The sequence below is a fragment of the Trichoplusia ni genome, chromosome 24 (assembly GCF_003590095.1).
Source record: "Trichoplusia ni isolate ovarian cell line Hi5 chromosome 24, tn1, whole genome shotgun sequence".
Lineage (NCBI taxonomy): Eukaryota > Metazoa > Arthropoda > Insecta > Lepidoptera > Noctuidae > Trichoplusia > Trichoplusia ni.
The window spans coordinates 1,477,774-1,495,676 of NC_039501.1; the positions used below are offsets into that span (position 1 = coordinate 1,477,774).

Consider the following 17,903-nt stretch of genomic DNA (forward strand, 5'->3'; position numbering starts at 1 on the left):
GGTTGTATTCAGGTTTCCTTTACACATAACCCGTCTTCAAAGAAAAAAGTAATGTTTCTAATGCCCGCAAATCCGTCACCTACAAATAAAAAATGTTCCCATGGAACATAAGAGCCCGTGCACACCTCGTATAATCGGCATAATGTCCTATGCGTTAATCATGATTATGAACTATCTGTGTACCAAGTTTTGTCTAAATCCGTTCAGTGGTTTTTGCGTGAAAGAGGAACAAACATTCATGCATTACGAACTTTCGCGTTTATAATATTAGTGGGATTTAATCATTTCCTCGTGTCGTATCCATCGTGACTTACCGAATTCTGAAAATAATAGATACACGGAGTGATTCCACAAATCACTTAAAGTGCGCTCCAGTGAGAGTCGGAACAGTGACACTTTGGGTTCCTTACAAAAATTCTGAAGGTTTTTTTAATATTCTTCGTTTCAGCGGCAACAGAAATACTGTGTCGCCTTTGAAAATTTTAACAGTTTAGCTATAACGTTCATAAGATTCAGCCTGATGATAGACAGCGATATGGTTCCCTTCGGTTATTTTGGTTTCGGAAGGTCTTTACCCAGGTAACAGGGATAAGAAGGTCGGAAAGGCAGAGCTCCTTGTAAAAATTGTTTTACCTAACTGAAACCGGTTAGATTTTAAGCCGACCCCAACATAATTGGGAAAAAGCTAGGCCGATGATATACCTTATAAATGAAGACAATCGGCATCCTAGTTTAAAAAAAAACTCATTATAAATAAATAAACGATTGAATTGCATGTTGAAATTTGAATGTTATTGGAATATTTGTTTTAATAATTTTTATTGTTAAAAAAAAAACGAGATAAAATTAGGAAACCCCGTAACTATATTCTAAGTTCTATTCTATATTAACTCATACTAATTCAAAATAAACTAAATTGAATCGCTCAATCCGTTCGGGAGCTTTGATGCCACCGACAGACAGACACGTCAAACTTGTAACACCTCTCTTTTTGCGTAGGGTATTAAAAAAACACACCAATATTATATTAAACCTGGAGTAGATACCTAACCAAATGGAGTTTTTGTAAGTCGTAATTTATTGACTTAAGAATTATTTAAATCTTTTAGTTCAGTTCCTCCTATTATATATCTTGTCTCTCACAATCTTCTAAAATACTATGAAAATACTACTAGTATATGTACGACTTCTACATATCACTGATCCTACATTGGCCTTTTGCCCGCAGCTCCACTCACCAAGCTACGATATGTAAACTTTTCCTGTACTTCCAATAAACTGTTTGGATTGATGTAGTTTCGTTTTATAGTTACTATTTGTTGCACTTAACGTAATACTGAATATTTTTCCCTTTCTAGAGATTTGGTGTTCCGGCAATCAAAATCAAAAGTTTCTACCTATCCCTACTAATATTATAAATGCAAAAGTAACTCTGTCTGTCTGTTACGCATTTACGTCTAAACCACTGAACTAATTTTAATGAAATTTGGTGCAGAGATGTCCTTGAGAGTTGGCCTTGAGAAAGAACATAGGATAGTTTTTATGCCGGACTTTTGAAGAGTTCTCTTGGAAACGCAATATAACCGACCTCGACGCGGGCGAAGCTGGGGGCGAAAAGCTAGTTTCAAATAGCCCGTTTTCCAGGCGGTTTTAAAACGTTACAGTAATGCCTCTATGTGCACTAGTTGCAATACAATAAAATTAATCTTCTGATTTGATTTGATTTGAATCATTATATACCTAAGTGTTTCTACTGCAATATGGATCATGACACTAAGTAAGACTAACGGTCAAATAGCATAGGTTTAGGGTACAGTTCTTCTTTATAAATTCTTGATTTTATAAAATAACTGCTGTAACCTGTTAACTGTTGACCGCTACGCCATCCACGTGGACTTTAGTTTACAGCGCGCAGTGGTTCCCGTTACCTTATAATTCCGGAATTAACAGGAGCAGCGGGTGCTAAAATGTAATAGCCGTGGTTGTTCCTAAAAACAAGTTTGATACATATTTTTTATCTCTCGTTACCCCCCTAAAAACCCTTTTTTACACTTTTTGTTAAAAAGTAGCCTTCATTCTTTCTTATTATCTAGACTATCTGTGTACCAAATTTCATTGCAATCGGTTCAGTTGTTCAGCCCTGAAAGCAAGATAAACAGGCAGGGATACTTTTACTTCCGAATACATATATGTATCTATGGGCCATACTATTTTGATCTAACTCAATTATTCACATGACTTATATGTATATGTTTTATACTATAACATTTCATTCTAAATTGTTCACGTGTTGTTTTTCAACAGTTTGATTCATGCAATAATTAAACGTTGTATTGATTTTTAATCTGTGTCCAGCTCTAACCTTAAGGCTTAACCTGTCATTTCAGTTAAATTGTTTAGTTCTAAAACTTTTGGCGGTTAGTCATTTCCCATCCCATGTTTATTGCTAATACGTACTAAAACTGCATAAATAATGGCTGAAAAATTGGAGGACTTAAATCTCCCTATGACTGTAGTCACAAGGATAGTAAAAGAAGCCTTACCGGAGGGAGTTTCGATATCAAAGGAGGCGCGAACAGGACTCGCGAAGGCAGCATCAGTTTTCGTGTTATACGTGACTTCAGCAGCTACAAATATAGTGAAAAATAAGAAAAGAAAAGCTTTGACGGGTCAGGATGTGTTGGATGCCATGAAGGATATAGAATTCGACAGATTTGTGGAGCCTCTCGGTGAATCTTTAGAACAATACAAGCAGATGGTTTCTGCCCGAAAATCTGGAGCTGGTAAGAAGAAAGATGAAGGGGAAGAAGTAGAGGTTATAGAGGATGAATGATGTGACTCCTGACTGATAGTGATATGTGTATTTACCACCAAAAGCCAGTAAAATGTCCCTTCTGTGTTGGGACCTTGGCAACAGTGATTGTAACGTGAGCTAGCCTATATTTTATAAGTTTATTTTTAAGAAACTCTTAATAAATTGTGTTGATGCTGAAGTTTTGTGTATTATTTAGGACTCCTGTTTGCAAAGTCAATTTTAATACTTTTGCATGTACCTATCTAAATTCAGCTAGATATCTGTAATCTCATATGAGCTACAGAAGCTGTGATGGACGTTGAATTATTTTAATTGCTAATTAATAGAGCAGTCTAAAACTTAAACGTCTTTATTTTTGGCCAAATAGGTTCCATTATTAAATTACACAGATACTACATTCATGTAAAATAAGCACACAAAATAATAACACATTAGTTTTGTTCGTCACTTTATTCAGGAATAAAATCTGTTCAGAAACAATCTCGAAATAACATTGAACCGACATTTACCTCAGGACGCTACCTCTACACAGCTTCATATTTACAATCTCCAGCCATAGCCCACTGCCACCTGATAACCAAAATAAATATCCACATATCTAATTTATCATTTTCAAATGCTAATATAATCTAATTTATAATTTCCTCTGGTTATAATTCTTTTTTAAACTTTTACCATTAATACTATGAATTTTATTAGAGAAAAATGGAAAGATCTTATACTAAAATAAATTGTCATTATTTTTGTACGAACTATTTAGAAACTACCGGAAGCAAAGCTAAAAATAATAGATATGAAAATACAATACCTTTAAATGTTTTTTTTTACGGTAACATTTAATCAATCTGTCAAAATTGCGAGGGAATTTTGACAGGCAGAATGTAAGGGGTGATCCTTTCACAGGCAAAATTATACTCAACAAAAATCTTCTAAAAATCTATTGTATTGGTACTTGAATATAACGCTAAAATTATTAATTACCTTGTTTATTGTTATTGCTATAAACATTTGCCAGTAAAAGGATCACACTACAACTTTTACACCAATACTGCTAATTTAGAAACACTGAAACAAGACAAACACCCTTAGCTCAAACGGGAATGCAAAAAAAGAGTTCCAACAGAGCATTTAATGCTAATTTAAATGTCTATCATTTATAATTATTGTTTTAATAGACTTTTAATGACAGACTTTGTTTTATATTTATTTAAATTCTAAAGAGTTGGTAATTATTATCTTCATTAAAAATAATTTTAATTTGTCAGTTGTGCCGCCATTTGCAATAAGACGAAAAGTTTTCTTTTTCACACAACCAACAAATCAAATGGAATATTAATTTCAAAACTGGTGTTCTATGTTTTCATTATATCTATATTTTGAAATATACCTAAATTATATCTAGATACTAAACGGGACTAAATATGACAATATGACCGGTGTCATATGCTATCTACTTTTCTTTATATTACAGCCATTCTCAGTCAAGTGCCAAGTTTTAAGTTTTGACATTCATATTTTAAACAATCATAGTAACTAATTTATTATTGATTTAAACTTACTTTATTAAGAAGATGGATTAATTTTATGTCTGAATGTAAAACACAGCTGGTATAGTGACTCCAATATATTTTTACATTAGCAAGCAATAATTCTTTATAGATGTTTTTTAAATACAATCTGTTCAATTAAAGAAGCGATTCATCTAAATATTATTTAGTAGATGTTTTGAAGCGGATTCACTAGTATTTGGTAAGGGTTTACGTACTCATGCTTAATTATTAGAATCGTCCGACTAGTTGCGGATCCAACTGGAGTACGTAATCATGAGCTGTCCCATTGGCTCAGTCTAATCATGCGATCCCAATAATTACGCGTCAGTAAACCGTTATCGAATAATTATGAATTCGCATCAAAAAATCTAGTGTTCAAGTCGCTCTGTTTCCCTTCCATGAATCAAATAGAATACATTTTTAAAACAACATCTTTATCTATACAAGTTATCTAATTAAATGGAGTCACAATACCAGCTTGTAATTAACTTACATACCCATAAATTTTATTAGAAGTGAAAATTCTTAATACTATCGAGATTAAATATAATTAATTTTCGAAATGTGGTTATTGTCATAATAATAACATAGTTACTACGATTGCAAAGAGAATAGGATGAGATAGAATCGTTTTCGCGTATTATACAAGCTTGCAAATTATAAACTTTAATTTTAATACGACTTTGTAGTATTTCTTAAATACTTGAGAGTAGCTAAGATTGTTCCAAGTATTTTAATTTATCGGAAAATGTGAAGATGGATTTGACTTCAAGAACATTTCATCTCTTTTTCAAAACGACTAAGTTAAATCACTTTTTCTCACTTTTACCGCCAACTTCGCCTGACTGCTATTGTTTCGACTTCGACAGTTGAATATCCGCCATCTTGAATCCATATTTCGAGTCAATTTGTAGTCTACGCTAATGTTTGTTGTATTTAAAATCGTTACGCAAAGAGATAAGGTCTGCTTTGCAGTAACTAGATTTTGGAGAAAAATAGGATTAAATTTTCATGTCATAAAAATCTTTTAATATAAATTTTAATTCATCTTAGCTACTCTCATAGTCAAAATGGGGCACAATTCCTATCCCTAATATTATATTCTAAAACGAATAAAAAATAACAATTTCAATAACACTATTGTATCATATTTCACTATGTAACTATTGCACAATTTTTAGAATAAAAATCCTATCAATTCTTAAATTTTACCTGTAAAATTAAAAACATTAATCAAAGTAAAATCAACCTTAACAACATCAAAATACAGTATTAAAAAAAAGGGTAAACAAAAAAACGAAAACTGTACGAAATAATATTTATTGGGAGGTATATAAATAAAAAGGATTATTAAAAAAAGCAAAACACTGCATTTAACTCTGAAAGACTCTGAAATTGAAAAATAAAAATTCTTTACTTAGATCGAGCGCTAACAGAGCTGTTATTATGTTTAAAATCCATGTTCTTTAACAACTTAATATATTTATAATACAATGTATACTGTTTAATTATTAATTCATGAGGAATCGCTAACGAGATCCCTTTATAACATTACAATTTTGAATATTTCATTAATGAATTACGGTAAAACCACATAACTATACAAATATAAGTTTCAAATCAATACCCGACTGCATAAGAGTGAGATGTTTTTTTGTACCTTTTTGCATTATCCGTCACATAGTCACGAGATCAATAATGATTGAATTTAAAATGGGATCACTAATTGCAAGATTGCTTTCTTATATACTATTTAATTAAATAAATCAATTTGTTTAGTAGCAACAGTTGTTTAAACACAAAAGCGTAACAAATTTATAGATTTAAAGTTTTAAATATTTGATTATAGCTTGTGGCAACACCGAAAAATTTGGATATCCATAAAAAATATTACATACACTTTTCTTACAAACGGTAGATATTTAATACGTTTTCCATTGCACTGAACTTATTTGACGGAACAAAAGTTTATTTGCGATTTGTAAAGTTAAAAACACAACCATATAAAATAATATACACAGAGGCACGGTATTACTGAAACGAGGCTGTTTCATGCCATTACGGACTCTATAACACTATAATCTCATACATTTAAAACGAAAACTCCCATAAAACTGTACAAACAAGGTTTTAGTAGAAAAAGCACAAGTAAACATTGGAATTTGAACTTTATAACGAGTGGCTAAAGATCTTTTTTGAGGACAACACAAGTCACTTACTTCAGTCAACGCGAGCCGTTATGATCTTCTATAAGTTTATATGGCGGTGTATCTTGTATTATGACAGACTTTTGAAATTAAACTGTATCGCAACGTGATAAAGTTCAAATTAAAATGTTTCACGCTGAGTCGAGACAAAAAAGCGTGCTTCAATAAAACATTACAGGATTTCGAACTTTAGTTCAATTTAAATAAACCCTAAAGTCCAATGAAAGTGAGACAGACTAAATGATAGGGATCTCGCGACGAACCGAAACGACCGACAAATTAAAATTCGGTCGAATCGATTTTTCAATAACAATTCATTACTGTTCGCTGAAACTGTCATGGTGGAAAAATTTATTTATTTCAAAACGAGATCTAAATCCCACTCCAAGCCAAGAATATCAATGTAACATTTTTTTATCGCAAAATAAAAATACTTTACGATAACCTCAGCCCGCAGTGAAACCAGGCCTTAACCGTCAAAAATAGGCATTTAAAAACAAAATACAATAATAATTACAATAACTATGACTATAGATAATATACAGTTTCACTAAAATCTAACTGGAATAATTATTATATTTACAAAAAAAAAAGACCAAAACTACACAAGAGCCTAGAAAAGTCTATGTTCATGAAAATTTGTCTTTTATATGAATTTCCGTTACACGTCATCACATGTGTTATTAATATTAAATGAATAAATAAAATTACTATTTATATTTTAAATATAGTGAGTAAAAGATCTGTTAATTAATATACTTTGTTATTTTACCGGTTAAAAACACCGACCTTAACCACAAGATTTATAAAATAGTAATTAGGGATGTGACAAATAGGGTTGGCTGACAGTCGATATCGACTAAAGTTGAGCTATTTAATACCGTGCGAATTGAGTCATAAGAAGGGATGTGACATTACTTTTCTCTGGACTCTCATTGTACGTTATCGATTATCGACAGGTATAATACAACGCACAACACTATGGTGGTTTGAAGTGCGCATTCAGTTCGCAGTCCTGGCTCTGCTATAACAGATAAGATTCTCACTAATCGATTTCAAAACTAAGAAAGTACTTTTAGTCGATCGACCCTGTTCGCACAAAATACTCGTTTACACATATTAATACATCTTAATAATGCGATCACAGTTAATAACTGTTATAATAGAAACGTGTTATATAACATTATTATTATTATTTATATTTGCAGTATTAACGCGAAATAAATTAAATCTCTTGGACTCGGCCCGATTTGGCTGAATACTGTACTAAAATACAGATTTTTATTTTCACATTTAAAGCAGTACGCGAGCGTTATAAAGCATCACTGGCATTCACTGCACATCGTATTAACAGTAACTGTCAAATTTGACAACTCGAACCAGGGGTAGTCAACCTTTTTTTGCCCAGTTACTTACACTTTTATAATTTTCTTGGCATTTGAAGTAATGAACATTTAAAGCCATACTTTTTTTGGCAAAAATGTTTAAGTGAAACCAAACACCTGAGACACAAAAAATGTTGAGTACCCCTGCCTTTTAAATGTATAGAAGAGACACAGATAGATTACTTGGGACTCTAAATGCCCTCTAGGCGCAGGGGCGTGTATATATAATAATAATTTCGTTTGCTAATCAAACTTATTGCTCTCAGGAATGATTAACTAAATGGTTTTTAATGGCGACAGTACTTTGATATTTGATTATAAGTCTTGTTTAATAAACGTTAAGGTTTAAATTTGATCGTAAGCCCGTAGAACGAAATGCAATATAGATGGCTGATGTAAGACGCCCAATTAATTGCTAAATTTATTCCAAGTTTTGGAACATTAGCTGGCAGCATTCTTGAGAAGTGGTTCAATAAATGCAAAATATTTAAATAAAGTTTAATATTACATCATACTTTCCTTTACAATTTGTAACTGCTATAAAAACTATAACTGCAAATGGTTGATCATAGGTTAAGCTACGCTAGAGACAGTCGATCCGTGGATGGGTGACCATCTGAAATAACGAATTCGTCCGTGTTTCGGCAGCTTGAATTGATTAATTAACAGAATATAAAATATCAAAATACTGTCTCATTAAATACCACGCAATGGCAGTGATGTAGGGAATATTAACGACAATTTTATTAAAACTAAATTACATCGACTATAATCACGTAAATATGAAATAGTAAAATCGTTGATACATCCAGTACATAGGATTTAAACTATTGGGTAAATCCGCCATATTGCTTTAGACTAGTGATGTTCTGGTACTATAAAATCGATCGATTTGTGCTTATCAAATCGATATTTATCGATTGATGAAATTTTCGGTAATTTTTGTATTGTAACTGTTTGTTTATCGACGCGAGTGAAATTTTCTTTTCTAAAGTTAATCAGGTTTCCTGTATAGCGCATAACATACTTTTTGTAAGTTGTTAATACTATCATCAAGACCTAGGTTAGCTAAAGCCAAGCCTTAACTAGGTATTAGGTATTTATTTAGACTTATCCAGATAATCTGTTAAATAAAAATATTCTGTCTTTTTTTACATCCTCGACTCTCAACGAAAACCAGTCTTGAAACTGAAAAAATACCTCTTTTCTCGTCGTTTAGTGTCGGATGGACACATTTCTCTCGTGGCACTATTTAGTGCCGCGCGGCACTTTTAGTGGCGTGTTGGTACCATTAGTAGGAGGCTTCGTGTCCCGCTAATATGTAGAGATCGTTGCCGTCTTCGCCCGACAGCGTGTTGTTTTGTAGTACGTGTGATTCTAGTACTACCACCCTGTAAGGAGTAAATACTGTTAAGTGACAGTATTTGTAAAATAATATTGTTTTTAAAACAAAAACATACAACCGGCTTCAAATAATTCTAAAGGACCATATGACAGTTCATCACGATAATCACAAAAAATTAAGTTCGTAATATGATACGATGAAAAATTCCAACGCAGCGAGGTCTCAGAAAGAAAAAAAAAGTTTATGAGAATCGGTCTAGCCGTTTCGGAGGTGTTTATCTACAAGCACAAGGTGTACACATACTTGTCGTGCGGCAGCAGGCGGTACGCTCGCGAGGCGTCGCAGATCTCCTGCGTGACGTCAGCGTTGCGCAGCGAGCGGCCCTGCACGCCGTGGCGGTGGAAGGCCAGGACTGAGTCCGCCAGGCACACTGCACACACATACATCATCATTAATAACGTATCGGACAAATGGTATGAACTGATAAGTCAAAGTCACGTAACTTGTAGAGCAGGAATCATCCAAAATCAAAATTTATTATTTAAAGTGGACCGTTTTCTTGGCACTTTAAAACTTTCTAATATTGACACTAGGTGCACGGTTCCGGTATGTGATTCCTATGGAGATAACTAGGCAAGAAACTCGATGAGATCACTCTTTATTTTTTTTTTAACCAAATTTTATTGAAATTTTAATGTGATGCACAATGTTGAGGCCAGGGGTCGGCATCATCTAAAATTTAATTTTTAAGGACCGATTTTCAATCATCAGTTAACTTCTATCTGAGAACTAAATATGGCCGTTTGACATATTTTCTATACAAAAGCTGTCAAAACGTCAAACATAATCGTCCGATAAAAGTTATCTGGCGATTGAAAAATCGGCCCTAAGTCAAAATAAGTTTACTGCACGTATAGCTGAGTGGTTGTGTCGCGAGTTCAATTCCCGCGTAGGACAAGCATTTGTGTGATCCACGAATGCTTGTTCTGAGTCGACACCCACTTTGTGCTTGTGATTTGTATGTTTGTGAAGGCGCGACACAAGTATTAACTTCCTTTATGCGAGAGCGGATAAAAAAGATCCTTAGATCAGGGTGTTTTTCGTTTACTTAGTCTACATAGAAGGCAATGGCGGGACGAGCTCGATTTCTCTCAATAATAAAGACATATATTATCCTACTACTATTATAAAGGCGAAAGTTTGTAAGTATGGATGTATGGATGTTTGTTACTCTTTCACGTAAAAACTACTGAATGGATTTGAATGAAACTTTACCACAATATAGCTTATACATCAGAATAACACATAGCCTACAATTTTTGAGGTTTCTAATGTGAGGTCGTAAAAATACACATTTTTTGCGCTTACATTGCAAACGCTGACTGAATCCTACAAGATAGATAGAAGGCAGGTATAAATTATAACTTATATCTTCTAACCACACGGACGAAGTCGCGGGCAACAGTTAGTTATTACCATAAGAGCCACGAGTTCCTCAAAAAGTCTTCAAAGTGGTACTCACATATGCTATCGATGTTGAAATCGAACTGTATCCTGGACAGCAGCTTGTTCCTCCGCTTGTCGTCCTCCTGCCGCCAGCGCTGCTCCACGCTCGGAGGTAGGACGGGGATTATGTCCACCACGTTCTCGTGACATACTAGCACCTGGTGATAATATATACAGTACTGTTAGTTCGTCTTGACAGATAGCTGAGGTGTTTAGGTCATTGCTATAATGGATCAAGGTCTGAAATAAAGTTAATTTTATTTTTGTTTTATAATGACGCTTTGCACTTTATTTTATTTATTTGGGAAAAATAAAGATATTACATTACGTATAAAACTTATTAGTAAGTTAGATTAAACAAAATCAATGTAATAACCACAACATTTTCCACATATTACGTCACAGATTCGATGTTGGAGTTGAACGTTTTAGTGAGCTATCAAAATATTTGTTCTAAGGTTGTGCTTGTGTTTAAACTAGCAACATAATGTATAAATAACTTGAACGGCACTTGTGAATAAACCGGTTTTAAGCAGTCTCTAATAGATCTTTAAGAAATCCACACTTTCTTTCATTCAAAAATCGCAACAATAAAATGTCAACCTTACTGTATCAATAACTATCTAATAACAATAAAACATAAAATTCTCGTGTCATGTTGTACGTAATTGAACTTCTTATGAAGGTCTGTGTGCAAATTGGGCATGTCTGAGAATCGGACAACACCTACTTTTTTTTAAATTCCTAAAACTCATTTGTATGGCAACTAAACGTGTGCTTGGTCAGCTAGTTCACCTACATATATAAAACTCGCTATATTAACAGTATACATACGGAGTCCTTGTTGAGTTGATGCACTGCCCTCAGCGTGTGCAACCTCTCTGGTCGCGGGATGACTGTGTTTGAGTTGCCCACGCACACCTCCAACTCCTCCGAGTGGAACCATGTCGCTCCTGGTGAGTACGAAATAATAATATAATTATTAGAGATTGATACAGCGCCATCTAGTGTCGAACTAAGTGAACTTATTTGGTAATTCATAAACATACTTAGATATTTCATGGGAACGTGAAGACATTAAAGATTTATTTTCGGTTTTGCTGATATTTTTTATTTTACACTAGCTGCTGTACACGAAATTGATCCCACGGAAACAAAACCTTGGTAAAGATTATCCTATATGTTAATCCTGGTTATAAACTATCAGTACACAAAGTGGGTTTTGCGAGAAAGAGGAACATCCATACATATGAACTTTCGCGTTTATATTAGTAGTACTAAGTATATAGATAAAAAGCACCCAGACAAATGATCATGCTCATCACAAAAACATTTGGTCTGGGCGGGAATCGAACACACGACTGCCGGTATAGCAGCCAGGGTCACTAACTACAACCTTACACCGTCTCTTACCAGAGTTAATGTTGAGCAGGTTGAGCCTCAAGGGTTTCCTGGTGGCTCCCACGCACAGCAGCGGGTACTCCAGCTCAGGAGTGATGATCAGCTCGAACACCAGCAGTGGGGATGGGAGAACGCATTCTATGTTCTGTGGGCAAGCGTGTCGAAATCATGAGTATATTTCTTGACTAAGAACTTAGTCAGTGAAATGTTTAAGGATATATGTATTAAAAGGTACTCTATAGTAATTGCAATGGATAGGTAAACTGTTTGGAACGAAAATATTGCAAATGATAGTAGATAATAGGGATGATGACTGGGTATAAAAATAAAAAAATCTTATTAATCCCTCAGTCAGATAATTGAAAAGTATGAGACACGTATTTTTTCCTTTTTCAGAAAAACTAGAATTGACAAAGATTAACTGCTTTAAAGTTTAGGAGAGGGGGCTTGTGACGTAACGATATGGTTAAATTTATTCTCAATCGTGACGTCACGCGTTAGTTTCATTCACTGTCAATTTGTTTGCGGGACAAATTAAAAAATACGTATCCATTATTATACAAAAACCTACAAGACCAAAACTGCAAAAAAAAAATGTCATCATCCCTATTGTTTAAATTTAAACAGAAGTATGTAAAGTATATTAAAAATAATTAAAATAACAAGCGTCTTCATTTCGTAATGTTTCATGGACGGTTGGTATTAGCAACATATTTTATTTTAGCACACTTTACTATGAAAATATCAAAAAAAAAACGAGACTACGATTTTGATAGTAACTATCGTGAGAATGATTCATTATTAAACGATGTAACGGTTTACTCACGCGTATTTATCGGGGTAGCCCGACTAGTTTCGGACCCAACCGGAGTCCTTAATCATGAGCTGACGCGGCGGGATTGCGAGTCGAACTGCCCTAATAAATACGCGTGAATAAACCGTTACATCATTTAATAATGAGATTACGATTGCTATTCACCACTTTGGCTACTAACGGCAACAAAGTCTGAAACGCGGCGGCAGTTATCTTTCTTTTTAAAATAAAATAAAGATTTAGATATCATAGCAAGTAAACCAGAGTTTGAAATCAATATATAGGTACCCAATTCCTTTTTTTTTCTAATTATCAGACTTGTTATATCTTACCTTGAGCAGCATAAACTTTCTGAGTGGATCATACCACTGCATGAGGAAGAGGCCGGCGGGCGTCGCCCCGCACAGGTACTTGTACCCGTTGTAGGGGTTGCGGGCAACCGCGCAACGAATGCAACCTGCAAACATGGGTAATTTGGTTATTAGCTATCCTAGATCGTCTTGTGTATTTTATACATCTTATATCTATGGGTCTTAATGTCACGCGAGACATGGCAGCATGAAAAATCGACCACCGTGACTGAGAGAAGCTCGCGGGAAAACGTCCTGAACAGCGCCAACGTGTCGCAGAGGGTTGCAAATTTTGCGATGAAGCCTAGTTCGGAGTGCTTGCTGACAAGAGACACACATAAGAGACAGTGTACCCTTACCTCTGGTGTCGGGCACGCGCGTGGTGAGCGCGAAGCGGCGCGGCAGCAGGCGCGGCGGCAGCACGCGCAGCGAGCGCCCGCCGCGCGCACTGCCCAGCAGCGCCAGCAGCTCGTGCCGGTACAGCGACGGGGTCTTACCTGGCCAAGTAAACGTAATGTGGTATGGTTAAATCATTCTAGAAAAATGTAAGACACTGTTGGGTAGATGGTGACTTTGACTTCGGGAGAAGAGGCTCGAGACAATCCTTGATCGATGAGGATTGATAATATCAGCGCGACAACACAAAAAACTTATGGTGGAACAACATTATTTTGGCCGTGGCAAGCATTATCGACCGGCCCTCTGCCGCTTAGCACTCGTTCACGTCGTATCGCGCGGGCGCGAACACGTGGCGGGTTTGTGTTTACATTGGCCGCCAGGTGTAAGCGCGTGTTTGACGTCCATGATTACTGTTTGCTTGGCCAAATCGAAGTTCTAGCCAGAACAGCACTAATAAACTCTTTTGTATCGAAAGTCCTAGCGACAAATTCAAATTGGTTAAAATTGCCTGATATCGCGAGTTCGACATGAACACACACGTTTGATACGGACGCCAGTCGCTCGCCCGCAACTTAGACCGCACGTGCGTTTCGTACGTTAACACTTGGATGCCATGATTGATAATTCGCCACTGCATCCGCGATACAACGTGAATGAGTACTATGTAACTTTAACACTAGACGTAAAAAATCTGCATACATACGCACCCGAAAATATACGAAAAAAATACTTCTGTCAAATATACAATAAGTACACACATTGTGGGACACAGTTATCGTTTTAATTGCATAGCTATTGACTCACCAGACAGCGACATGAGCACATCTTTGATGACATGCATCCATATAGTGCGCCGCGGACACAGCTGGTCCATCGCCGTCTCGTGTAACTCGTTCAGGTTTAGTGTGTAGATGCCTTCCTCCGCGCCTGCAGACAGACAGACGATTTTACGTAAAGGTAAAAGTGTTAAAGTTAAGATGGAGCTGGTAATGGCCGAATTTCACAGAGGATGTAAAGATTGCAAAGATTGACTAGTTAGTCAAAGGAAACTTCCATTCACTATAAACTTCAAAAGGGAGGAGGTTCTCAATCCATTTTCATCTATTTTTCGTTTTATGTTTGCTGCCTCATAATTTAGGACTGGATGATTCGATTCTGTTAATTCTTTTCTATCCAACGTCAAATAACTGTATTTTGGTCTCATCAATTTTCATCATCATGATTAAATTCTGAAAGTATCTAATTAAATAGACATACCAACGTGTATTCTTCTTGACTTTCATTTTGAGCTTACCTATAAGTATGTGTTGATCTCTCGTGTCGGGATGTATCCAAGAGGCTGTACAGTTTATCCGTAAAGGACACCCGTTGAACACCTGTGTGTATATAAATTATGATTTTAAAATAAATCCATAAAATGAAGGTAGTTCAGCAAAAATAGATAGCATGAAGAACGCGGACAATATTTTAGAAACTCTAATTCTGTTTTAAGATTTACAATATGAATGTAATTGATTAGATAGTATTTAGAAACTGGACCTTCAACGTACTTTCCTACATATTTCAGTAGTTACAGTACCTTAGAGAAGCAGGCTCCCATGTGCACCTTGGGCGTGGGTGGCAGGCCGTTGGGCGCGGCCCGCGCGGGGGACTGCGCCCGCCGCGCTCGGGCTCGTCGTGGGGGCACTGGCGGAGCCCCCGCCTCTACACCGGGGGCTAGGGGGGGAAGAGACACTTTCTACATCAAATCGCCACAAGTCGTACAAAAATTGCTTGCTTTCGTGAGTGAACATGAATTAGAAAACAACTTGGGTGCTGATCGCATTACAACTGCAATCCAATTTCGGTCGGGTCTATAAGCACTGCATCGCATATCAGCAAGGTTCACGACTGATGTCGGAAATAGACAGGATATTTTCTAGACCGACGCCGTAGTAATGTACTTAAAAATAGACCTTAGTGCCTTAAAAAACGCGCTAAATCCGTTTTTAAATTAAATGGCACAGTAACCGAATACTACTTACCGCTATTATCAACTTTGGCTTTATCCCGCTGGCTGTCAGACAAACTCCTTTGCCGTTGCGAAGTCTTATTCTCCTCATCTATGGCCTCCGTCTTCAAGTCCCGCCCATTTTCCTCTACCATTTTGAAAATTTCATCTACCGACGACGTTTTCCTCTTAACCTCGAGTTCACATTGACAGAATTGATTTAGATCTATGCCTGCGGTCACCGAATCTGAGTTATGTCTGTTGTGTTTTTTCCTGTGTTCGAACATTTTGTCTTCCATATTCAAGCTAATGTCAATTTTCCTGCAGAGATCGTCGTCCGTGCCGCCATTTTGTAGTTTGTCGTCTTCGGATATTCTTAACCTATTCGCGATTTGTAGGGCCCTGAAGTTTGAAACTGAGATTTTTTGTTTTTTACATATATCACAGTAAACGATACCGGAGTCCGTGTTTTGGTTCGAGCAGTTTCTGTAGTAGCTTAATATGTCCCCGTTTGAGTTGCACACGTCACAGGAACACTTGGCTACCGACCTCTGGAGGTCACTTAAGGTATTGTTATCCCTTGGCTCAGGTTTAGGACAAAGCCCACATTCACAGTTCGCGTTCCTTAAAGGTGTATCTAAGTGGTCGTTTTCTTGCTGATCCACATACATTATATCTTCCCCTATTTTCCTACACAAAGGATCGTCGATCGAAACTCTGGAAGCACCGATGGGACTTTGGAAATTAGAAGCTAGATTCTGATAGATATTAGTGGTAGAATTGTTCAAGAAGTTCTGTTTCAACTGTATGCATTGCGATAAGTGTTGGTCGTGCATTGATAACGCTGTGTTGCCAGCTTGCGCCATGTTTGCCGTTTCCGCGGTTAAAGGTAATGTTGCCCTGCGAAAAAAAATACTTTTAGTAGATTTGTAGTTATATTTTGGTAGTTTTAGTAGCTTTTCTCTTGGGGTTCGCAGTGCGGTTAGGTTTTTAAGCGGTCGGGTGCGGTTAGACACAACTGTGGGAGGGTTTTTGTTAAGTGTATATAATAAGGCAATATCTTTTTTATTCGTGTTAAAATAACAAGTGGTGCTGGTGGGATAAACCGGATGTTCTTTTTCTAGGTATTCAAAAATGTTTTTTTAATCAGGGATTTATATATTTTACTTTGCTTAAAAATGTACATTTTATATTTAAGCTGCAAAGCTTTTTTTTTTATTTAAAGCATGCCTCATGCTATGACTATGTCTGACTAAATAAATATACGAAATACGATACGTTTATAATTATTTACTTTTACATTATAATTACAGACTTTTTATGTTTATAATTTAATTAATTAATATTCATAATTACAACTTTTATCTTGTTTTCATAGCTGAAGTTTTAAAAGCTATCCTAATATTATATTCTACCACATGCTTCTGAGTATTGTTTTTTTTAAACAAAGTTTTAAAACATTTTACTCTTTTTTGTCTATTTATTTTTATTACTAAAATACTTAATTAGCAAATAGTTAGAATAAAGGCATACTATTAACTATCCTATACCACAAAAAGTCTGTAATCAGCTATTTATTTATAAAGGCTCAAATAATAAATCTATACAAAACTAAACTAATCTAATTCTAAATACAGACTGTTCGGAATATTAAAACATCCCAATTTTGATTATGTTAATTAAAAATCCCACTGTTTATAACGACTGGCCACATTACACCGTAGAATTTAAATTATTAACCGCACAAATTCAATTACGAATAGGTACTTAAAGCCGATTTAGATGCTGCGGGGAATAACGTGCAAGTTGCATTAAATTATGTTTTTTTTTTTTATATAAAAAACGAGTCCCGCGCTAAGGAATTAAATCCTTGTATCGCGGGGTGTTTCACAAACACTCAAGTCATATGGACAAAAGACACTCATTAGTGGCGGTCGCTGATACCAGATCTGTACGGTATTACATTATATTGTAACTAGCACGATATTATACCCACATAGTCTAAATAAGCCTTAACAGATTGCTGAAACATTTTTTTTTTATTTTTTTTTCGGTATATGAAGATTATATCTAGGAAATTTGTCGAATTTTATTCCGAACAGCTTAAAAAAGCCTCTAAAAACACAAATACACACAGATAT

At 35.5% G+C, this 17,903-nt stretch overlaps 2 protein-coding genes across 3 annotated transcripts in view; one reads left to right on the forward strand and one right to left on the reverse strand.

The window, feature by feature from the left end:
* Positions 1–2,381: 2,381 nt before the first annotated feature.
* Positions 2,382–2,993, forward strand: LOC113505129 (DNA polymerase epsilon subunit 3). The gene has a single exon (XM_026887670.1). It carries the CDS (start codon positions 2,474–2,476, stop codon positions 2,831–2,833), a length of 360 nt encoding a protein of 119 aa, XP_026743471.1. The 5' UTR covers positions 2,382–2,473; the 3' UTR covers positions 2,834–2,993.
* Positions 2,994–5,669: 2,676 nt separating this feature from the next.
* LOC113505130 (mitogen-activated protein kinase kinase kinase kinase 5) overlaps positions 5,670–17,903 on the reverse strand; it is a 44,964-nt gene continuing 32,730 nt past the window's right edge. For both annotated transcript variants that reach the window (XM_026887672.1, XM_026887671.1), the window contains 11 exons: positions 15,797–16,662; positions 15,352–15,488; positions 15,067–15,148; positions 14,577–14,699; positions 13,733–13,870; positions 13,356–13,480; positions 12,222–12,354; positions 11,643–11,761; positions 10,825–10,966; positions 9,606–9,732; positions 5,670–9,348 (listed from right to left, as the gene is read on the reverse strand). In XM_026887672.1, the coding sequence (XP_026743473.1) occupies positions 9,249–9,348; positions 9,606–9,732; positions 10,825–10,966; positions 11,643–11,761; positions 12,222–12,354; positions 13,356–13,480; positions 13,733–13,870; positions 14,577–14,699; positions 15,067–15,148; positions 15,352–15,488; positions 15,797–16,662 (2,092 nt within the window). In that variant the 3' untranslated portion in view covers positions 5,670–9,248. The remainder of the gene's footprint in view (positions 9,349–9,605; positions 9,733–10,824; positions 10,967–11,642; positions 11,762–12,221; positions 12,355–13,355; positions 13,481–13,732; positions 13,871–14,576; positions 14,700–15,066; positions 15,149–15,351; positions 15,489–15,796; positions 16,663–17,903) is intronic.